General features: G+C 38.4%; 1 protein-coding gene and 1 long non-coding RNA gene across 2 annotated transcripts in view; one reads left to right on the top strand and one right to left on the bottom strand.

Moving 5' to 3' along the window:
- Positions 1-10,061: 10,061 nt before the first annotated feature.
- LOC101169126 (BCL2/adenovirus E1B 19 kDa protein-interacting protein 3) lies at positions 10,062-21,175 on the top strand. Its single transcript, XM_004074563.5, has 6 exons — positions 10,062-10,196; positions 15,608-15,758; positions 15,844-15,925; positions 17,900-17,973; positions 18,549-18,695; positions 20,568-21,175. The coding sequence occupies exons 1-6, from the start codon at positions 10,154-10,156 to the stop codon at positions 20,614-20,616; spliced, it is 546 nt and encodes a 181-aa protein (XP_004074611.1). The 5' UTR covers positions 10,062-10,153; the 3' UTR covers positions 20,617-21,175.
- LOC144996547 (uncharacterized) overlaps positions 10,074-24,283 on the bottom strand; it is a 72,562-nt gene continuing 58,352 nt past the window's right edge. The window contains exons 3-5 of the long non-coding RNA XR_013659473.1: positions 11,187-11,288; positions 10,825-10,943; positions 10,074-10,212 (exon numbers count right to left, since the gene is read on the bottom strand). This is a non-coding gene — a long non-coding RNA (uncharacterized LOC144996547). The remainder of the gene's footprint in view (positions 10,213-10,824; positions 10,944-11,186; positions 11,289-24,283) is intronic.

Genomic DNA, 24,283 nt, shown 5'->3' with positions numbered 1-24,283 from the left:
AGAGATCAAGAAAACAGGACTTTTTTTAATTTGAAAAAAAGGCACGTTGGCCAATGTATATAATAAAGCTCTACTCACCGACTATCATTTAACACTCTGGGAGGACTGATTTATCACATTTAAATGGAAATCTTTTGGACACTTGTCCATTGTGTCTGGGTCTTTATTTGTCGTAAAACAGTTTTAAATCCTGCTCAACCATATGTACAAAACTGCAGTCTGCAAGATGTTGAAAACAATCATCATTTTAATTATTGTCATTTAAGTGAAGTAGGAAGTATAGATTGGTGTTATCTGGGCTAAACAGCAGTTTTTTCCCTTTTGTGATGGTTACCATCTTGGTATCAGGATGTCACCAAACCCCAATTTTACAGCCAAGCAAGGATTTTGATCTCAATATTAAGTCATATAATGAGCTTTAAAAATTCATATCCAATACAAGAGTTTAATAAATCTAACAAATAGGGAGACAAAAAATGATTTTCCAATGTAAAAAGTCACCTAGTGGTTATTTGATAAACTGATCGGCCTCCAAATGCTTTTTATTTTAAGACCTTCCTCCAATGGGAAATCAATTTAACCTTCTGATAAGGTTATGCATATGTGGCCCGTTTTGTTTTAATTTTTAATATAACAGAATTCCCACACCATGTGATGTAAAATGTCGTATTTGTGTTGGTTTGCAACTGTATATGTCAACGATTTTTCCTGCAACTTACACCAGCTGAAACATTTGCACAACATCATGGCCTAAAGGGTCGTCGGTCAAGAAATGAAAAGCCTGCAGCTCAGTGCATCACATTTTACACATGTTTTACCTCTTTCTACCCAAGTTCAGTGGCTCCTTTGCTTAAGCCCCCTTTGCCCACTCACTTAATTGATGACCTGCCTGCCTGGGGTACAATTATTGGTTTGACATTCTTTGAGCAGTAGTCAACTCCATTTAGCATCATCTGACTGGATTTCCCAATAAATGTCAATAAAATCATGCACTTCCTGTGTTTGCCTTTGAATCCAGTTAACACTGCCTTTTTGACACTATGAGAAATCAAATCTTCCAAAGACTGCATGACAGGTCTGAATTATTAATGGGCAAAACAAGCAGCAAACTCTTTCTTCATTAAGGTAAACCAGCTAACTAAGGTAAATCAGCGCAGTGCAACTAAAATACATTTTATAGTGAAAATATTAGACTGCTAAGTGTCTTGTCAAATGAAAGATGCAATCCTTGTAAATCTACAACAAAGGACTAAGAGACTTTCATATCTTTCAGATTCTCTCTGTAGTCTCTCCAAATGCTGCAAGAATGGATCAAGCCCCAGGATCTGCACCTCAGCTGGACTGAAGCACAGTGACACATGAGCTTGAAGGGGTGTTCAGGGTCATTTGCAGCTTTTGCTCTGCACGACGGCAGCAACTTTGATGTCGGAGAGGGTTGAAAGACCAGTGATGTTAGAATTAGCACGTCTGTGGCTGTCTGGGACTGTCAGTGCCGTGAAACAGCAGATGGAGTGTTGGAGGATAATTAGAGGAAGACAGACTCCGTGAGTCCTGAAAACATGTTGAGTAGCCTGCTGGCTAAAAAGAGGCCTTTGAGTTAACAGACAGCAAAGAGGGGTTTGCCGGCTGCATTGTAAGAGGTTTCCCATCAAATTTTAATAGCATTTGAAGCTCCCTTTAGTGTTCTCTGCTCGGTTCTGGATTTCACTGGAGTTGGTTCACGGTCAGGTTATTATAAATGACCTATAAAGAGTTTTAAGCTGCAGACAGCATAGCTATGTGGACACCCTGAAAGTAAAATCAAGCAGGAATTATCTAGCTCAAGGGTTATTTGTAGCTGATGCTAGGAACCTTTCAATTCCTATAGGTATGGCATGGTAGCAAAAGTTGACAGCAGACGACACACTGTGCTGGATTTAGGCATTTTGGACTCGTGGGCCACAAAGGGTTCTAAAATTCGATAGAAGGGTCAGACCAGGAGCAGAGTGTTTTGATAATCCACCTTGTAAGAGAAGGAAATAAGGGCCTAATGGTAATTTTATTTGCAGTGCACCATTTATGGTGAGACTCCAGAATTACAGGGAAAATTAACATTAACAAGGATTATCAATATATCAATGGTGGGTTGATTAGGTTGTTTAACATGGAAGTAGTTTGGTGGGCTGTTTTTGTTGTTTTTTTAATCTAATTTTAAACTTCTTTTATCTTTCTTTTATTGTGAAGCACGTAGGTACCCTGAATGAGTTGTAAAGTGCAGAGGAATAAAATGCCATTCATTTATCTATTCATTCATTCATAATCCTTTTAATAAAACAACACTACTTATGAAATTGAAAATAACCAAACAACTCTCTCTGTGATCTTCAAAGAAAAAAGTCAGAAAATTAACACCAATGGGCTACACTTCAAAAATATAACCAAGACAGGTTGTCTTCTCTGTCATAGTCCCATTGAGACTTTGGAGGGCTGCAGCTCCTCACACATCTCACATTTTGTGCTAAACTTCATGAATAAAACTGAGCATCTGCACTGTGTCCTGCACAACTGGGAAGTCAAATTATTTTGTCTCCTGCTGCATCTGGGCAGAAATATGCATTATTTCATCAGTCCCTCGTTTTTTGACGGAGTTACGTTAAAAAATTAACCTGTGATTGATAAAATCCGCGAACTCCTCACTACACACTTCCTACACTTTTCTCAGACAGACTTGAACATTTTCACACTTTTTTCTCTTGTTTAAACTCTCAAAGTTCAGACCTTCTTAAGAGTTAAGTGCAGGATAACAGAATGAAAACAAAGATCTGATCACAATCAAAGATTTGGACAGCTGCATCTGACTGTACATGAGACACGGCACGGAGGAGATTGATTGACAGGGTCTCCAGCCAGAAACAGAAATTAAATCTCATGTTCTATGCAGGTCTCAATTGTATGAAACAGATTGAAAGAAAAACAATAAAACATGAATCTCTGATATTGTTTAGCTGGCATAACCAAACGTGGCGGCAGGCCGGGGGCCATAGTTTGTCCGCCCCTTTCATAGGTCATGTAGCTCTGCTTTTTTTTTTCCATTTATACTAATTATTTCCCCTTAGCAGGGTCCACATTGTTTTCACAATTCTTCTTTCTTACTGCACATTTGAGCCCCTGCCACATACCAAAATCATTTATGGGGCTCAAAAGAAATATCTCAAAATCTATGAACAAAACCAAAGCACAGGTGTCGGCCATATCTAAAGGAAGTTTTAAAATTACTGTAATATGGCATCTAATTAGAAAAGCAGCTATACGGCAAATCAAGTTTCATGTTAGGTTTTTTCCACAAAGCTCCTCAATTAAGCGAGGAAATTAATAAATAAACCTCAGACGCCATGTTGAAGTCTGCTTAAAATGTTTGGATACAAGAAATGATTCTTCAATCCTTCACAGCCAAAACAGATACGTCTTGAGCATCTTGATCCATCCAATAAGTCTTGGTGTTAGCTTTTCTTTTTTTTTGTTCTGTCCAAAAACTGAGCGAACAGATGAGAGCTGAAGGCCTTTTGTGTTGGACAGGTTTAAGTATTATAGAAAGAGGTTATGTATTTTCAGGTAACCAGGGTGTAAATTTGTATAAACCCCCTTTTGTTTTTCAATTATTTTTCATTAGACCAGCCAGACAAGGAGAGAGGGGCAGACCCCCGGACCAGGAGCACCCCCAACGACGGGACCCACGGGCGAGGGAGGACCGCCCACCCACCCAGCCAGATGCAAAGGGGGCCCCCCTACATGGGGCCCTCCGGCACCAGGAGGCATAGGCGAGCCAGCGTCAGGACCCCTAGGCCACAGGACAGGGGACAGGGGGGTCCTGTGGCCTGTACCCGGCAGCAGCCATTTGGCCACCGGGTGCCGGACACCAAGACAAAGCCAGGAGCCGCCCACTACCCAGCCGGATCCTCGTCTCAGCAGGCCAGCCCCGGCGCCCAACCCAAGCAGCCCAAAGATCACGACGCAACCACAACTCCACCCCTACCTCCCCACACTACACTACCCTACACACATTTTTCTGGTTGCCCCCTGCCCCCCCATCGCCTACGAACCCCCTGTACCGCACGCATGGCCACCGCTTCGGCCAACAGGCGGTGCTAGCTTTTCTAAGCTGCACAACAGACATTTTTAAAATTTCACTGGAAAAAATGCTTTTGCAACCATTTCACTTTGGTCCCGTACTGCCCTCTGTGCCTCCTATAGCTCACCACACTGACGAATTTTCTGACATCAGAGGTTCAGAGTGAACTCTGGAAGAAAAGTGCCAAACTGAAGGGATAAAGTCAGATAAACTGCTCCAAATTAATTTTTGGAAACACTAAGAACTTAGAAACTTGACTTCAAACTTGACGATGTTTCGCACTAATAACTCATACATTTACATTATGCATTAAGTGCTCTATATTTTGTGCCATAAAAACACATGAAATATAAAAATATAGAGAAATATTAATTATTATTCTACATGTTAACTCTGTATGGTTTTGTTCCCCAGACCATTTTACATCACTTTTTTTGCTTTGACATTTAGCTACTGAAAAATTAATAACAACACAATGATGTTTATGATGAGTTTTTAAATTAATAAATCAATTTCCTTCATGGCCCAAGTTTTAACTAAGATGTAATAAATGAGTTTTATTCTTTCTGTTTTGTCTAAAAAACTATTAGTTTTGGTTGTTTATTCTTCATTTCTCCTGTCATCATAACTGCTTTACTGACAAATGAATGTTGCAGTGATGGTTGGGAAACATGTGTTTATGATGTATCATAAAAGTATCAAGATTTGTTAAAAAAAATGTATTTTAATAACAGATAAATTTAAATGTTAGAAAGGTTTAATTTAGCCGGCCTATCTCCTTTTTCTTTGGCTTTTTCTTATCAAGATAAACAACTGGACTTTATCAAATGATCTAAATATTCCCTGCATGTTTTTAATCACATTTTAGGCTGCTGAAGACACCTCAGATTCAGGGCGCTGATAACACTTACCAGTTTTGTGTTGTATGTTTTTTTTGGCTGGCAACAACAACAAACACAAAAAAACCAAAAAAAAAAGGGGGAAGCGGGGGGCTAGTACACCGATATTACAATATAAACCCAGATCAAGTCATCAATCACAGCCTAATACGAGGTTGCAGGCTGGAAGGACGTGTCTAATGGTGAGATCTTACCGTGGCCATTACCTGAAAGGATTTTATTATTTTGCTATCCCAGTCTCAAGCGTGATGGATGAGCGAGACCAGCCAGTCATTTGCCAGGCCTAAGTACAACTGGCATCTCTTTGATCTGAGTCGTGCCCTGGACACTGTCAGAGATCTTAAGTTGCTTTGATGGATGAGGGAACTTCTCCTGCTTTATTTCTGGGCTAAATAATGACTTTTTTGTGTGTCTCTCCTTTTGTCTCCAAACAGGGCTAGAGGTCAGAAGAGAAATGCCGCTTGGCACCGTAATAAATGAGAGGACAGATGCCCTATGAAAACAGAGGGGTCTGTAGCTGCTGGGGTATACAGGGCACCTTACTTCACACTGCTTTTTTTCAGTGTTTGGCATTGTTGCGTAACCTCCGGGAAAGATTTTGAAAGGTACTTTAAATCAACTCTACTTCAATCAGTTTAGACGTTTTACTTTTAAAGCTTGTGAGTGGTACTGCCTCCGGATATAATGCCTTTTAATAGCTTTTTTCCACCAGGTGGTGATGTTGTTCATAAAGTGTTGCATTGCGCAATGTTGCATTACACTTTTCAAATGGCTCAGGAAGGAAGGGGGGGGGGGGGGGAGCAATTTGCCTTTAAATTCTGTTTACTTGTTTGACCCGTGCAGTCCATGGGTTCAGCCTGAAGGCTTGTGTGTTTAGTGAACTGATAATTATTAAAAACTCTCAGAGTAAATGGGTTAACACACTGATGATAATGAGAAATGTTGGGAGTAAAAAGACAGCATGTGTGTAGCAGCATGAGTGAATCTAGAGCCGGCACCCTGCAGATGTCAAGCCTGAAAAAGAAATGTCACAGAAGCAGAATAAGAATCGACCAGAGGCCTGACTTGATGCATATGCACAAAAGAAAGGGAAAAAAAAAACGATCTTGAGTTAACACACCAAAGTTAGTACAATAGGTGCAAAGCTCTAACAAGTTTCAGGCACGTAACACTGATAAAGTGTAGATGAAGCAACCAAACTCGCTTTGGTCCACTTCATTTGATTGTTTTTAAGGTGTTCGTCAAAGGGTGTTTCTCAGGCCAGTCCAGCGGGCTGAGGATTTAAAGACATTTGAGAACGTTTTTTATGCGCTTGACACAATCTTAACCATGTCATGTTAAGCACCACTTATGTCACCAGCTTGTGAAAGTGTTTGATTTTTGAACGGACACATGTTGAAAAAGGCCTCCATTATGGGGACGTTCAGCCTGAACCTTACTGTAGAAGCGAGTGGAAATCGTTATTTAAAAAAAAAAAAAATTACACACAGATGGGTGACATTAAAGGGAAAACTGAGTTCTACAGGAAGATCATTTCCTTCAACAGGAAAGGGACAATAAATCATAAGATGAAGAAGTTGGAACTAATTTGCATTGATCCTTACCTTTTAAGGCATGTTTTAAAACTGTCTGTTTTAGACCATGCACAGTAAAGCCACCACAGTTATTTTGCCTGATTTTAAACTAAACTGCTGCCACTTAAAGACATTAAAAAAGGTTAGACAAAAGAATAGACAAACAAATGAGTGAAATCGGCTAAAGGACCCGTCCAGACGCCAGGAAATAGTTTGTTTGCATATAAATGATGACGATGTGGAAATAGGTTAAGGCAAATGAAAAACAAACAACAAAGGCAAAGCCTGGAAATATCAGTGATTTAAATCATTTCTGTATGGTAGAAAAATGTGATAATTTTTCACATTAAACAAGGCCTTTCAGACCCAGGTTAACTGATATTACAGAGTAATATCCAAACGAGTCAAACACAGTTTGTGGCACTTCACTTCTATGTTAGAACACTCAGCTTTGTGCAGGCTTTAGGTTTTCATATTATGCCATATTGTGAAAATAATGAAGCTTTATGTTGGACCTGGCTCTGCAATGGACTGCTGAACCATCCATGTCTGGGCTAGGCTCCAGCATCCCCCTTAACCCTAAATAGATGGATGGATGGATGGATGGATGGATGGTTGGATGGATGGATGAATGGATGCTAGGTCATACTTAAGAGACAACAAAATTATTTTTCTTAATACTTATTTTAAGAAGACAAAGTCTCAAAAATGTAACAGAAATCAATACTTGTAGCTTTTATAGAAACTGGTAAAAGTGTGGCAAAGGTAGGCCAACAAAATGCTTTGACCTCATTCTAATTATAATCCACACTGACAACATAATAAGCATTTTAAAATCATTTTGTTCAGTTAGATGACAAGTTCAAAATTGAATCAAGAGTGGACAAATCACGTATGATGTCCCCCATAGAAAATGCCTTGCTTCCAGTTCCAACCAATTCAGTTGCCATTTTTCAACTACCGGTATATGTCCGTTGCCATGTTGGAACCAGTCGTCCTCAGTAAACCGTGATTGGTCCATCTACTTTTCTATGGCAACCACTCTCCAATCAGGAGTGCGCACATTAAAAGGCCACACGCTATCTACTGCAATGAGGCTCGGGTGAATCTGTCAATCAAATGCTTCGAAAGTTCGCCGCAAGACCACCAACTTTTATTGAGGCATCTAATGGGTCAGTTGATAACTTAAATAACTTACAGTATAGCAAAAATATCATGACAAAAAAAAAATAGCAAGAACATGCTAATAAATGGTAGTAGAGAAAAAAATGGTCATTCTGACGAACATAGTGACTGAGTAATAGCTGTTTATTTTTCATTTATACTTATACTTATTTTATACTGTCATTGGTTGAAACCAGCAAACCTGTGACCCCAAAAGGGATTTGGTGGATTCTTAAGATGAATGAATGTAAAATCGCAGTGTTTACTTTTTTAACTAGTAAATGTTTAAGAAAGTTCTCTAATAGACATCTAAAAATATACCAAGATTAGATGTCTACAGTGAGATGTGTAGAAGACCTCTATATGCAGACATCTTTCAGAACACTATTGGCAGACATCTAATTGAGTAACAAAATAGAGTTATCACAGATGTCCTGTAGACATAGAATAGATGTATATATGGATCTGATACACAAACACACACACACACACACACACACACACACACACACTCCACACACACACACACACACACACTCCACACACACGTGCACACATTAAAAAGAGACAGATGGGTAACATGATTGACTCATTTGAAAACATGTTTATATTTATATTAATATATGCCTCTTTAATTTTCAGTTATCCTCATTTGACTTTTTGGTTCTTTGGTCCTTAACTATTACACTACATTTAAAAAAAACAAAAAACAAATGCATAGCAGTTGTTGTTGATGCACTTAAGGAACTATCTGTCCCATCCAAAAAGCTCTTTCTAAAGGTCAGAGAGGCAGAAGAAATTGTGACAAGACGGGCTCTTCTCATAGTTACTGTAACAACAGAATTAAATTGGTTTGGAGAGTTTCCTTCTCAAAGTCTAAAAAAGAAAAGAACAAGCTCCTCTCACTCCCTGTTCCCCCAATGCCAAAGTGACCCAAAATGTAATTTCATCGTTATATGGACTGTGCTCCTTTTCAAAACACTCCATAAAAAACACGAATTACACAACACTAGACCCGCCGTCGTCCTCCACAGGACAATATCTGATCGTGCTATCAATGAGCAGCTCAAATATCCCCCTAAAGTAATGAAAAGGTTCGGTCTTCAGCCCAAAAAAAAAAAAAGTATATGGATCCAGCAGTTTTACAGACCCCCAGTGAGCTCTGATCTCAGCATCATAAACTCAGACTACAAAACGAAGAGGGAAAAGGAGATGCAGAGACAGTGAAATCCACAGATCAACTGTGTAACTCCAAATCTCCTTCAGCGGTGATGCCGGCTCACAATTGAATGACTATCCTCCTGCCAGAGAAGATGCTTGAAGCAGATCACTGTCATTGTCCTACATTTTGCTGCACATCACACTATGGTGTCTTTTTTTCTTTTACTTTTCTAGATGTCACAGCAAATTTACTTTTACACAAACAGTTTCTGAAACCAACACGCAGCTAAATCAGCAAACGTCTGATAAAAATGGAATGAGTTTTATTTTTGTATTGGGGCAATCGCTTTTTCAGGACTTTTGGCTCTGTGATCATCACCATCTTGGCAAACCCCAAACTTTTTAGTGAAGGATCAAGCTAGACATTTATTGAAAGTTTGGAAACTCTAGAACTGAAAGAACAATAGTCGTACATTGAGGGCCTCCCAGCCTGTTTTTTTTTTTTTTTAACAATACAATGTTTTACAATACAATGTGTTTCATGTTGGATTTTTTTTGGTCCTGCTTCACAACAATATGAATAACAAGATTTATTGAAAGGCCATTTTAAATGTAATTTTCTTTATATGTGTCCTCCATCATGAGAAAAATACCACAAGAGCATGTCAAAAACATCTGAGTGGGTCAGATTTTGTCAAAACTAATCAAAAAGTTAAACCTCTGTGTTGTTATTAATTTTTTTTCAATTATTATTATTATTTTTTTTAATAAACGTTTCTTATCCTAAATATAGCAGAAAGGAAAACAATATATTGTGAACCTGGTAGACGAAGACCATCTGTGCTGCATTTTCTAAATCTAACTTTTGCTCGTTGCATAAGTGATTGTTATCCTGCTATCTTGTTATTCTCTTTATTGGATCCTGGTTGCAAACAGGCCCGTTCAGATCGTGCGTTCAAGGCTGCGTCATCAGTGTCTTCTGAGCTGCTGAGCCTGTTTTGTTTACATCTGCTCTCCTGACACGTGTGTGCAGTGTGTGTGTGTGTGTGTGTGTGGGGGGGGGGTCTGTGAGGGAACAGCGGGGAGGGAGGGTGGCGGATTACCATTGCGTCAGAGTCCACAGCACTGGTCCAAACACAGCAGAGAAGGAGCAGCATCAGGGGAGAAACCCGCTTCACCTTCGTGTCCTCCTCGGTCAGTGTCAGCATCTCTTCCGGGTCCTCCTCCAACCTCACCGTCGTTCCACAATGTCTCTGTCGGGCTCACAGACTCCAGAGGACGGACTCTACGGTGAGTTTGCAATATTCTATTTTATCAAGCAGAGCCAAAAAAAAAGAATGATTTTTGAGGTTTAAAGAAATAAGCAGATTCTTGCCTATCTAATGCCCTTTCAAGGTGAGAGTAATGAGATTACTTCAATAATCAGACCTGATGTTGTGAAATTTTAGAAATCTGATCATCATCTCTGACATGTTTCAGTTAATGTTTGTTTACATGATGTACCTGAAGACTTTGAAACTTTAATTAAGAATTTGTAAAACATTTGGTTCAGACTTGTTAGAAATAAGAAATGTTTTCCTTCATCTTTGTCATTTGTTTTAAACTGACAGTATGTCATTGCCATGTTTAATGATCACTTCATTCATTTTCCACATTCTGAGATTTAAACGAACAGAATAAATCATGTACGTGGATAGAAAGAATCCGATTATCTAGAAGAAATCAAGGGGTGCCCTTCAGATTCCTTTAAAATATCAAGTTATTGTCATCCTGAAATCTCTGAAACATGATTATGCTGTTATCATACCGACTTTAATCTAACTTCAAGAAATCAGATGACATTCGCAGACTTGGTGAGCATGTAAACAGGCTCGTTGTTGTTGCAGCTTTTATTGTGTAAACAGATTTACTGACTCACCTGTGTGTATCTTTCTAAGCCAATTAAAAGCTGGAGATTTTCTGACACTAATAGCTCCACTGGTCAGGCTGCACATTGCTGGGTGCTGCAAAGGATTCTGGGTGAAAATGCAAATCGGTCTATAAAAGAAGAAGAGGAAGGGTATCTGAAAATGGTAATGGTGGACCTCGACTTTAAATTTGAGGCAGTAAAGAGTAATTCTGATTTTTATCAAAAATAAAAGCTTTTATTTGGTTCAACAATTTAAGGCTGTACACAAAAATAAAGATTGTAACATGCTATATATTTGCCTTTTTACATTATCTTAGGTATAACTTAGAAATGAACAAACACATGGTCCATTTTCTCAACCTACTACATACCTTTTGGGGTCACAGGGTTTCCGGAACCTGTCCCAGGTTCTGTTGGGCCCAATCCAAATTCATTCCATACCCCTCCGGCTTCTCCTTATCCTTACTTTTAGCCTACCAAGAGGGGAGTTAAGGACAAATTTATGTTTAATTTCGGACGTTACTACCACTCGAGGACCTCATGAATGGTTGCCGGTCATCTACATTAGCGCATAGCAGCCAACGCTTGAAATACATAACAACATTAGTTTTCGAATTTTAAAAAGTCCTACAAGAAAACGAAAACTCCACAACTACATTTAAATGTAAATGTGCTTCAGAGCACACTTGAGTAAAGAAATGTGTTTCTCCTTCGCATCAGAAGCGCAACATGGATCACCATACCAGCGGAGGGATAGACAGCCCTAAGTCAGTACACTCCCCCTTAGAAAATCAAGTTCCGACACCACTACAGCTTCAAATGCCCCTACACTTAGAGCGATAGGGAGGGGCCAGAAGGGCAGGGGACAGGTTGCCAGCCTGTCGCACACAATCACACACCCATACACACTCTTAGTCCCACCTTAGTCACAATTTAGAGTCAATCCACCTATGAAGCATGTTTTTTGGATTGTGGGAGAAAGTTGGAATGTCCAGACAAAACCTACATGTGTCTGGAGAGAACGTGAAAACTCCACACAAAAAAGGTCCCGTTTAAGATTCAAACTGGGGCCTTCTTGTTGTAAGGAGAAGGCGCTGGCCACTGCGCCACTGTGCAGCCCACAAATAAAACCAGAAAAAAGTTTTACTGAACTTTTTCATCTTTATTTAAATACATTTCTGATGCTAATATTCCAAATAACATTGGGCAGCTTTATCTCATTACTTGTTTTTAGCCTTTATTCCAAACTTTACGGATCACATTTTTGATACCAGAACAGCTGCAAACAAGGCAAGCTTACTTTTTCATTAATCATTTGAAAATAAAAACAGCTACACATTAAGTCTGTCTGATTAAATAGTTTAAGTAGTTTTTCTTTTTACCAGTTACATTTCTGCTCTTTCAACAACTTTTTGGTTCTTCTGTTCGCCTCAGACTGCAGACCACATTTAGACTTTTAAACTGTTCATTAATTCATTTTTTTAAATAAAACACACATTAATATCAACAGAACATTATAGTACTCAGGGATAACAAAACAATGACATGTTAAGTTGCACTGAGCTAACATTATATTATCTATGTGCAGTATCCCAGCGATCGCATTAGTTTTGCACTCCATATCCTTCTGATTTTTCTTCACTGATGTCAATATTTAAGGATATATTTGTGTCAGACATTGCTGATAGATGCTTTTTAATCTATAAAGTAGTTATAGTTTTTGATTGCTTTATACCAGATGGTCCCATAAAGATCAAATTTTCATGTTTTATCTTTTTTCAAACATGACAGTGCCTAATAAGTAAAAAAAAAGCTATTTTAATCATTTTTTTCTTCTTTATTAAAGATGGTGTTTATTGGGATTAAAAACGGTCAGAAAAGTGCAAATTTGTGTTTTTTTAATGGAACTTGGGCTCAAATGAGAAAGACAACAACAAAAAAAGATTTACCTCCCGCTCCTTCCTCCTTTCTCCCATTCTGAGCCAATGAGTCATTCATAAAACGCGTGCAGCTGGTGCACTGTCGCGCTGATGCTACAGGAATCCTGCATGTTGCAGAAAAGGTTATTGGTTTAGGGAAGCGTTTGACACCTCGGGGGTGAAATTTGTAACACCACGTGTACTGCTGCTTTCATGTAAGGCAAAGCAAAATGCAAAAGTCTCTAAGCTTCCTTGCCAAATTAAAATTTTCAGGACAAGAGAGTGTGGCTAAAAAATGAAAAAAAGAGGAAGAACCAAGATGAGATGGATTTAAATCCTGCTGGCTGACAAATAAGCTACTAAAACAGGGACTCAAAGAATGACAAATCAATGCTTTAAACTTTTATTTTGTTTGTGTCTATTTTTTTGATTTTCAGTGTTTGACAGAAGGGTTAAAAGTAACATTTTTGGAAACCAGTTTGTCATAAAATTGTTGTTGCTCATCATTTTTGGCAAAAAAAAAAATGCTGTTCTTCTGTTTTTACCTTTAAAAATCTGCTTCTAAATGGAAAAAATACAACCCAGGTTTAAACCCCTCTCCCTCTGACCCCCATGACAATTTTTAAACAGGCGTTTATAACCTAGCAAGGCAAAACTGATTCTGTTGTGCTGCAGTTCATTGAGGCTTTTAGCATCCCGCTCTTATCCACATTACATAAAACTGCTTTGGCAGCGGCACAGATGAATGTGTTTGGAATTGCACCATAAAACTGATTTGCAGAATGCCAACAGATAAGTCAGGCAGCAGTGGGCTGGTTATGTCATAACTCCCCTCTGTAAAAAGGGGAGAAAAAAAAAACTAGGGTAATGGCACAGCTCCCCCACCCCTCTCAGTCTTAACTCCTGTCCCCTTTGCTGCTGGCCATACCATCACTAACTATCACCAATCTTAGCGAGTTTAAGCTTAAAGACATCTGACAAGGTGGAAGATTTTTTCACGAGCAGCTGAGGTGGGTATTTTGACAAATCTGGTGAGAGAAACAGCCGACAAAACAAGAGATACAAGGGGAGGAAGGGAGAGGGTGAATGGCTAATCTGAAACCAAAATAAGATCTTACGTAAGCAAGCATGCTGTCAACCTAAGTTAGTCCTGCATACTGTTTAGCTGCAGGCCTGTCCATGCCATGCACGTCAGCGTGCGTGTGTAAATCTCTTCGTGTAACCGGTGAGCCGGTGCACGTACTCATTCATGCGGCGGTTGTTTACAGAAGTCATTGACCCAATGCAAATGATTTTTTAAATTTTGAGTACAAGTGTTACACATCTGCTACACACCTGCACAGGCTGAGAGGTGACCTAAGGTTACCTGAGGAATGTTTCTGTTTATGAGCCACTGAAGTCGGTTCAACACACATCCTCACAATGAATCCACATTTTAGATACAAGCAAGCAGGCAACTTGAGCTGTCCGCTGTCCGCTGTCAGCATTAGGGGAGGGTTAGCACTGTTGCTACTCAGCCAGCAGTCTCTATGTGTAGAGATGGTATTTTCTTCCCAATTTATAAAGAATACATAATGTGGTTTCGATTTGAATGTTTTGAACTGTTAAGTGTTTCCGGTTGTGTGTCAATGCATGTAGCCAGACTACAAACATGTCAGGGAGTTGGGGGTGATGGGGAAGAATAGGATCAGGAATGAATACATAAGAGAAACTGACGTTAGATGTTTTGAAGATAGATGCAGGAAAGCAGATTGAGATGGTTTGGACTCACTCAGAGGAGGTTACAGGGATTATGTCAGTAAAAGGATGCTGAGGTTGGAGCTACAAGGAAAGAGGATGGGAGGAGGACCAAAGAAGAAGTTCATGGATGTGTTGAGCGAGGACATGAGGGTGGTTGGTGTGAAGAAGGAGGATGCAGAGGAAAGTATTGGATATAGGAGGATGATTCCCTTTGGCGACCCCCAAAGGGAGTATCTAAAAAGAAAGTATATATTTCCACATTAAATAAAAATGTTTTTCTTAACTTGTTTATTTCTAGCAACCAAAACGTAAAATATTAAAGAATAAAAACAAAGTTTAACAAAAATTAAAAGTGGAAGAAGATGCACCCCCTGCCCCACATACACACAGATATATTAGATCTTTATATATATTATAATGTGGCCGGGTAGCAGCAGTGCTAACATGTGATTTTTTTTAGATCATAGGTTATACATACAATACATGACCCACTGGATCGAGTAAATCTGAAGTTTGTCAAAAATAGTTTCATTAATTGCATTTAAATTAACTGGAGGAATAAAATGTATACAACACACTAATATTATGATGATAATGATTATAATATTTTATTTCAGACATGTACTTTAAAAAGAAATAAAGGACAAAATAAAAAACTACAAGAAATACCCAAAAGGGATTGAGAAGAAGTATGACTTATGCTCGATGAAAATTATGGAAAATATGCTTTACTTAACTTTTTTCCTGTTGTTATCATAATCCGGTTCAAGACTTCTAATTAGAATTACTTATTCCTTACCAGTCCAAGTGTGGATAATTTAATAATTCCATAAATATCAACAATATCAAATAACTATTTTTTCTAAACAATAATGCATTTTAGGTATCATCAACTAATAAGAAGTGCAAGGGTCAAGTTTTAATGTAATTATTGTTTTGTTAATATTTAAAATAGATTTACAACAAAGGTTTACTAAACAGAATCGGACTGTGTCTTTGTTTGTCCTAGTTTGCCTTTGATTTCTTTTTTTTTTACTAGGATCATTACAGCTCTATGATCTTCTATCTATAGTCTAATATAAATATACCATGTATATGTGTATCCTAACTACATCTAAACATCTACCCATCAGGCTCCTGGGTTGAGCTGGAGGAGCTGATGGCAGCAGTGAGTCGCAGAGAAAGCTTGACAGGACCCCAGGACTCCATCTCCTCTGCCCTCCAGGGGGAGCTGGAGAGGATCCTTCTGGAGGCGCAGTTGGAGTGTGAGAGAAATAAAGACAGGTGATGACACTTTGTCAAAAGAGTTTGTCTTCTCTTACTGCTGCATTTCCTTGGTATATTGTAACATTGTGTTGGTTGTCTGCAGTCCCCCGCAGGTGGCGACTCCGCAGTCCACAAGTTCTCCAAAGTCCACCAGTGAGCATGACAGTGACTGTGTCCCTATTCAGGTACTTTTTTCTGACCATCTTTCACTCTTTCAATTCAGTCAAGATTCCTTTGTTAGAATTACACCTTGAGTGAAAGCAAAGCTTCCAGGGCTGTTACTGTCAATAGAAAAGCTCACTAATGCTGTGAGAATTTGTACTGTAATATTGAAAACTAAGACTCATTTCTAATTAAAATCTATTTTGGTTTTAACAGAGATCTGACTTTTTTTTAAATCTCATTTTTGTTTTTTTATTCTGACCTTAAGTTATGAATCTGTTTATTCTTCTGTTTAAGATCAATATAATAAACAATAATAGTTTAGTGACAGTGCTGGGAGCCGGTTTAGCTCGTGCTGGTTTGCGGCTTCCGTCTGTGAAACCAGGGTTCGACTCCGGGCTGCTCCATATTCCCTTCTCTACTTCTGTGCCGGTCCCAAGCCCGGTTGCTTTGAGAGGGTTGCGTCAGGAAGGGCATCCGGCGTAAAACATTGCCAAGTTTACCATGCAACTCGTTTGCTGTGGCGACCCCTGATGGGAAAAGCCGAAAGGGAAGCAGCAGTTTAGTGACAGTGCTAAAGACATTCAAATGTAATCTATAATAAGACTATTAAAATGTGCAGACCAACTAAAAATAAGCACAGCTTTAAACACTTAAGGGTCAAAGGTTGTTTTCTCGTTGATCTATTTCCTATGAAAGCCTGATTTGTTCAGGAAATGTTTGTATTTCACCTGAACTCAAGTTTAAAATTATCATAAAATTCACATGAACAGCTGTGTTTTGCTTAGTCTTGTATATATTGGTGTGAAAGTGTTCAAAGGGGTCTAAAGTCAACCCCAACCCTGGTCCTTAGTGCACTTTGCCGTGTATGTTTATTTTCTACACTGCTTAAACCCCCCTGGATTCAGTGATTGTCATTGTAAAATATCTACAATGGTTGACGATGAGCTGAATCAGGTGTGCATCATTGAATTCTAGAGCATCTTTGGCTGCTCATTTCAGTATGAAGGTGAAGTAAAACTGAAAGCCTTTTTTGCTAAATTCAGCTCTACAACTTGGAGGGGAAGGCATGAAAAGACTCTTTTTTAAAAGTAATTTCTTTAGTGTACACGAAGACAGAGACTGCTTATCCAACTCTGTTGTTAAGAGTAGTTTCTTTATAAATCGCAAAGCTTTTTGGTACAGTGTCTAGACAAACTCCATGGAAATCTTTAGAGATTTATAGCTCCCACCAAAGTTGTGTTGTATAGTAATGACAGACGGCAGGTTTACTGGTTCTAATTTTGTATTTATGGACATCATGAACATTTTCAATTTCAGCATTCAAAGGTTTAAAATACTGAGCAGTAAAACGAAAACTTGATTTTGACTTTTTACTACTGGAGTTGTTGGGAAATTGTTCTGTAATAAACCCATCCTCCAGTGGTCATTTAGGGAACTGTAACATTTGATACTTCCGGGTTGGTTTAACATTTGGAACAATCGGTTGAATTTTAGATAACACAGTGTAATATAAAACAGTATCATCAACATACAATAGAAACTTATGAAAAAGTTAACTTGTTTTATGAAAAAGTTAACTTTTTCATAAAACTTAAGAAAAAGAAATTATATGACACTTGTTTAAAGTTGCATCTAGGGAACAAAAGAATTCCTATATTCCTCTGATCCTTGGCGCACACCCTCAGTCACTCGACTCAAAGTTCAGCCCTTTCCTACACAGACCAACATTTTCAAACCAGAAAACAATTTTTTTTTTACTTTTCCTGTCCAACAGCTGGGCAGACAGATGAGAACTGAAGGCCTCTTGTGTTGGACATATTTTACTTTAAGAACAGGGGTTATTAATCTTCAGACAAACCAGAGGTATGTCTGCATAAACCCCTTTTGTAATTGAGGCCTAACTTTATTAATTTCAATCATATTTGAAAATCTTTGGTGTTGGAAACCAGAAAACAATTTAATGAAATGTAAATTCATGTTTTTCATCTTTACAGGAGGAAGCTGAGCGAAGAGCAGACACAGAATGGGTGTGGGACTGGTCAAGTAGGCCTGAAAACATGCCACCAAAGTAAGACTAGTTTAATTTCTCTTCACATTCCAATTTTGCTACATTAAACTGAATAATAAAAAGTGTAAAACTTTGTCAAATAAAATTGAAAAATCACACAGTTTTGTCAAAAGTATTTTGAAAATAATCAATAACTAAATGGTAGATAATAAAATAAAGTGGGAATAGGTTTCAGAATGTCATGGGGTGGGTGTAGATTGAATAGTTGGTAATTTAGTTCCTGACCTTTGCAGTTTACATGTCGACATGTCCTTTCAGAACACTTTGCTCTTGATGTAAAACAGAGTGAGAAATAGGCACTTTGAAGGCTAATTGCGAAATCTTGCACAGATGGCTTGAAGACGGTGCATGTGACAATTAACCTAATTTTTTATTCACGTTGACACACTTGACATTTGCTCTCCTGCAGTAAAATAAGTTTATTTGACAGGTAGCAGCAATCAAGGTGTTTCGGGCTCTCAGTGTCTTCCCTTAACTCTCCCAGCACTCTCTTGTGCTCTAAATATCTCTGTCAATTTCTCTATTTCAGATTTACAATCTTCGAGTGTTTGATCTTTTTTTGTTTTTCTCTGCAGAGAGTTTGTGTTTCAGCACCCGAAACAGCAGAGCTCCCTCAGTGTTAGGAAGACTGAGGTGATGAAGAGAGGAATCTTCTCCTCTGATGTTCTCCTCATTCTTGTTCCCTCCCTGCTGGCTTCACATCTGCTCACACTTGGAGTAGGGTGAGACAAACACACCTGTTTGCATTCTGTGAAGATTTGGGTTGTTTTACACTAGAAGGCTGGAGATGTGTTTATGATGACACGTTTCTTTATGTTGGCAGATTCAGATCCATTGTTATTTTTAACCTTGTATTACTATTATTTGTCATTTTTGTTAAATCTTAAAACGCAACTCCAGTGTTCACATTCTTTTGACTAGCATAACTTTTCAACCGTTTACACAACTAACATAATTAATAATTAAAACGCAGCCTTGCGCTGATATGCAACCCTTTACAGTAGTGAAGTGCTACGGAGAAAAACAAAAAGTGTTGCATATCGGTGCAAGTCGATATGAAAAGACACTTTTGTCCACCTCATAATCTTCTGATTCACGTTGATAACGTAAACAATCGAAAAGAACAATCAAGAGTTCCGGTATGTCATAGGGCATGTGTTATTTAGGTATTGGTGGCCACATCTCTGATGTGTGATGTATCTTTAATGAAATTGATATTATGAAGTGGCAATTTAGACACGGAGTAACAATAATCTACTGCAAGATTTAAATCTGAGACAACGTTGTGATCAACTTTAGTACTTTTGGTAATGGGACTTGTTTAAGGGGGAATGGGGGGGCATTTCCCTCCATGTTTCATTACCTTTTACCCTTTCTTTATAATATATAATCATAGAAAAATATTTTTCCTAATGCCTATGTCAGACGCCCTGTGATTTAGTAGCAGTTTATCATACAAGGGTATCCTTCACTCTATCCATCTTCTACTTTTGAGCTAAGTCAGGGTACATCCTGGATAGTTCACCATACGTTTGAAGCGCCAAACAAGGTGTTGTGTGCAAAGTGCCTGGTCCCGTTTTTGATTCCCTGGATCAAGCAGTGTGGGCCCCCCATGATTTAAAGGCCCAGAACAATAGTTACTTACTGTCAGGAAAAGATCATTGCTGCAAAATTCCAGGAGATTTGCCACCACTGACAAAAATGAATCATTGACCAACCCCTTAAAATAAATAATGAATTAATAATCATACTTGCTTTCCCCCCTGACTTTTCCCTACTTTTATTGATTAGCTGGTCCAGGCGACTTTAGGTTCAGGAGAATGTCCAGAGAATTGGCCATAGGGTCCAACCTAGAAATGTTCTTTGACTTGTGGTCAGTACATTCGTTTCCTGAGGCTGTTCATTTTGCTTGGAGAGTGTAGAAGCTCAGCTGAACTTTGGTGTGGACAAAACAAGTGATTGTCGTTAGTTTAGGATCTCAGTTTAGTTCAGGGTGAACCAGAGCGAAAAAGGGAACCAAAGGGTATAAATGATGTAAGTGCTGCATATTATAAGGTAGGAAAAAAAACTCATGCAGTACACGTATAGCGAGGAGGCACTGGCACTTAATACTACCAAATAATCACAGCTGGATTTGTCAGTTTTTTTCTAACTACAGGACATCAAGTAAGTTTACCAGAAACTGTTCCCAAGCTCTGAAAATACCTACCTTTCCATTCAAATTACTTCATGTATAATAAAAAAAACACAAAAAATAAATAAATAAATAAATAAATAAATAAATAAATAAATAAATAAATAAATAAATAAATAAATAAATAAAACACAGAATTCAGTACATTAAATGACATTGAATTCTGGAGTTGAAACTGAGAACAAATTAATTAATAAAACATATTTAAGTTCATGAGAGACAATAGATCAATTAATTTACAATAGAGCAAAACGTAATTGGACTAGGATTTGAAAAAAATGAGGTTGCCTTGTCTTGTTTTGACATTATGTCTACATTAAGGTGTGGAAACATAAAAAGTGCACAATTTCTTATGAGGCTAAGTGTATGTAACTCATGTCTTATCCTTTGTCTTTTTCAGAATCTACATAGGGAAACGACTGGCTGCTTCTACAACTAGCACTCTGTGACATTGGCTATAAGCCAGTGCCGCTGTTTGCTAACCTTCTGACCTGTAAGGTCACAATCTGCCCTCTCTACCGCACTAACTTGGCTCCTTTCTTCGTCATGGGGCAAACCTAGGACCCTGTCTGTCTGTACCATTGTCTTTTTGTTCATCTGTTTATCCAGCAGTACTCTGTCAGCCTTTTTGTCATTCTGTACTTATGGTAGGGGCCCGGGGAGCAGACGCATGCTGACCAAAGAGTCAGACTGAGGTCACTTTTCCTCTCCTGCAGAGTTACACTGATCTCAGCTACTTAATGCAAATGAAGAGATTGCCCAGTTCAAGAAAAAAAGACAAGAGGAGAGTAAAACACCCTTTCAACACTGATGAGGAAAGATTAAAAAAGGGTTTATGAGAATGGAGTGTTCTAATAAAATGAGGTAGATAGAAGTCATTCTTTGAACAAGTCATTTTTCAGAAGTAATGACTCTGTGAGACTGAGCCACGGAATATGGTTCGCTGTTTTTCTGATGGGTGGATTTATTGTTAGACGTTTCAGTTGTCTAAATAAATTTAGAAACAACTGGGTGCGTGTTTTGTTTCATTCATCGATTAGACCTTTTTACCCCCAAGAAAGACTATAATGATCCCATTAAAACGTTTCTCCAAACTGCAGAGTGTGAATTAAGTCTTTTGTTTAGTCTTTCCAAACCCCTAGGCTTTAGCAGTTTTCTTTCACAGATTTGCTTCCCTTAAAATAAGTAAATCTTTAAGTCAATGAAAGGAATATTTTCTATGAAGGTATATTCCTCTTTAAATTATTTTAATGCTACTGAATGATAGGATGTTTTTTTCTGCTGTTATAAATGAAAAAAATCTGCCAATGGCATTATTAAAATCTGTTTTCATAAGTGAATTGTGATTTTCTGCCCTTTTAAGACAAAATCAAATATAGAAATTAAGGTATTTATCACTTATATTTAGGTATATTCCTCAGGTAATAGGAAATATGTTTTAAGATAATCATGGATACCACAAAAAAGGTTTTCTATCTTTAAAGTGGTAACATTTAGATACAAACATGCTCATTTCCCTCCCCCCAAACAAACATCCAGTTTTAAGCTCTACAATGGACCAACTATGCTTATCTCGAAACCATCATGATCTTAAAAATAAGACTAGAACTACACATTTCCGACACATTTGTCTTAAAAAATTTGGAGTCAAATACATTTTACGGTATCCCAAAATCACACAAGTCAATCTTTCAATCCATCCATCTTCTAAACCTGTTTAATCCCTTTAAGGGTCACAGGGTTGCTGGAGCCTATCCCAGCTATTGTTGGACAAAGGCAGGGTACACCCTAAAGAAGTTGCCAGTCGGTGACATGGCCAAACACACTCAAATGAACTCCAAAGTAAAATTGCAATTCATCAGTTACCTCTGAAACATGTTTTTAGACCTTTGGGAGGAAGCCCCGGAGAAAACCCGTGCATGCACGAGAACACACAAACTCCACAGATAAGGACCTCGGCCGGGAGTTAAACTAGGGCCTTCTTACTGTGAGATGAGAGTACTAACCAATGCACCACTGTGCAGCTACAAAAAAACGTGTTTCATTAAGGTTATTGCTTAAAAAGAGCTGTTTTGCTGATAAAATCACTCAACAAGATGCTCACGGTTTATTGTCTCGAATCCAGTTGTTACATCTTAGTAAAAATTCACTATTAAGCTAAAGTTGTCTTATATCAAGTGTAACTTAGACTAGAAACTAGGCAAAAATACTTGGTGCAATTTTGTGTTTTTGCAATGTGATTGGACATCTGAAAAAGCTTGTAAGTGTGGGAGGATTTGTGCTTTTGTAATGCCAATTTATCCTCGGATAGCAGAGATTTCCAGCTGTTCTGAACACTTGTAAAACACTCGTCTTTAGAAATATACATTAAGTCCTTCAAAATAAAACATGCTCAAGAGTTTTCTCTACAAGTGGACACACACACACTGGTATTGTGTTGTTACTGCAAAATGCCTTTGAGAGGAATATAACGCCAACACTTTCACTTAGGAAAAGAACTGTTTAAGTAAGCTTTGACATGTATAAGAGACATATTTCCCTCCTGTGGTTTTCGGAGTCTGAGGTCATTACCATACAGCCACAGACAACTAAAACCTTTTCGAGGCTTTGTGCTGAAAGCCTAAAATAAACCACAGCATGTGCTTTAACTTTATTCCCATTCCACGATTATCTCATTCATGTTCTGTAAGTGCCGTCACTGTTAGGAATGACTTGTCCTGTTGTCTGTCTGAACTCGTGCAGAAATGCAATGAGATCACTTCCAGCCCCTCTCCATCTGCCTTTGTAATTCTTCACCTCACGTAAGACCTCCGTCTTCTATTTTTTAAATAAGCTGCAACCCCTCACAGATTCTGGTGAGTTTAACGTTTTATTGCTCTCCCATAAACCATAAACCCCGTTTCCTCTTAACATCCCATGAAAATACCTGGCCTGGATTTTAAATGGAAGGACTCAATAGCACAACACAGAGATTTTTGTTGTGCTGCCTTGGATGCAAACACGCTCTTTTTGTTGTCCGGCCTGGCCAGACTTAGTGAGTTTACCAGCTTTGAAGTAAGGAATCCTGCAGAGCTCATTAAGCTCCTTAGAGACACACCCAAGCTGACGAAGCAGCGTAAAACTTGGACAAAAAACAATCACAAACCAACTGGTTTTCATTCACAGGTACCATGCTGTCAGTTTTCTCGCTTAATTATATATATGCATATATCTAGATCGCATCAGGGTTAGAGTTGTCAAGAGACATTTTTAAAACAGTCTTAATTTTCCTTAATATGGAAAAAGTAAGTACTTAAAGTCCTCCAATCATCTTTTGATCTATTGTAAAAACGTTCTCAGAGGTCTTTGACCTATGAGTATGCTATTTTTAGACTAAATTTAAAAAAAGAAACGGTATAATTTTCTAGCACATAGTTTCAGCAGAGCGTCATCTGTTCATTAGAAGTTCACCTCTGAGTTGTGGACGGGACCGTTGGCGTAGAGTAAGCAAACCTCCCTCGGTTTATGCGCTCTGCCGATAACTTACAGCTCCTCACACCCCCAACATTACGTTACTGGTGCAAAAAAAAGTGCCAAGCAATATAGGAGCTATCCAGCCATGCAGTTTTGAGCCAGATACCAGCTCAGACGAGGAAAAAGAAAGACGTACATGGATTTATTTGTCTACAACTGGATGCATCAGAATGGAGCGGAGCAGGGAGCTTGTGGACCGTCTAATGTATTTTTACATCACAAATAAGCTCTTTTTCAGACTGCATTTTCTGTCTGCTCCTGATTCACAACAGTTTGACCAAAGAAATAATCACAAATGCAATTTTGAGCTTAATTTTCTGATTTCTGTCCTCCATAATCAGAAAAAGGCAACAAGACAGTTGCCTCAGCTTTTCAGAGCTCAAGTTTTAATCAGAGTCAGACGCCAAATCCAGACGGGCTATAGAGGTCCCATCAAGGCTTTAGGGAAGAAGTAAAATGAAGAAACAATTTCTTCCTTCAGTTGCGAGGGGGAATGCAGGATCACACGACGAAAAAGCTATTATGGAGACTCAGTGAAACACATTAAAAATGTGCATGGATTGTTTAAAAAGACAGTTTCACAAACCTTTTTTAGACTCCAAC

This window comes from Oryzias latipes, chromosome 12 (assembly GCF_053564925.1).
Source record: "Oryzias latipes strain Hd-rR chromosome 12, Olatipes_Hd-rR_3.1".
NCBI classification, from domain to species: Eukaryota; Metazoa; Chordata; class Actinopteri; order Beloniformes; family Adrianichthyidae; genus Oryzias; species Oryzias latipes.
The sequence above is the reverse complement of the archived record's forward strand: the minus strand, read 5'-3'. Positions and strand labels throughout refer to the sequence as shown.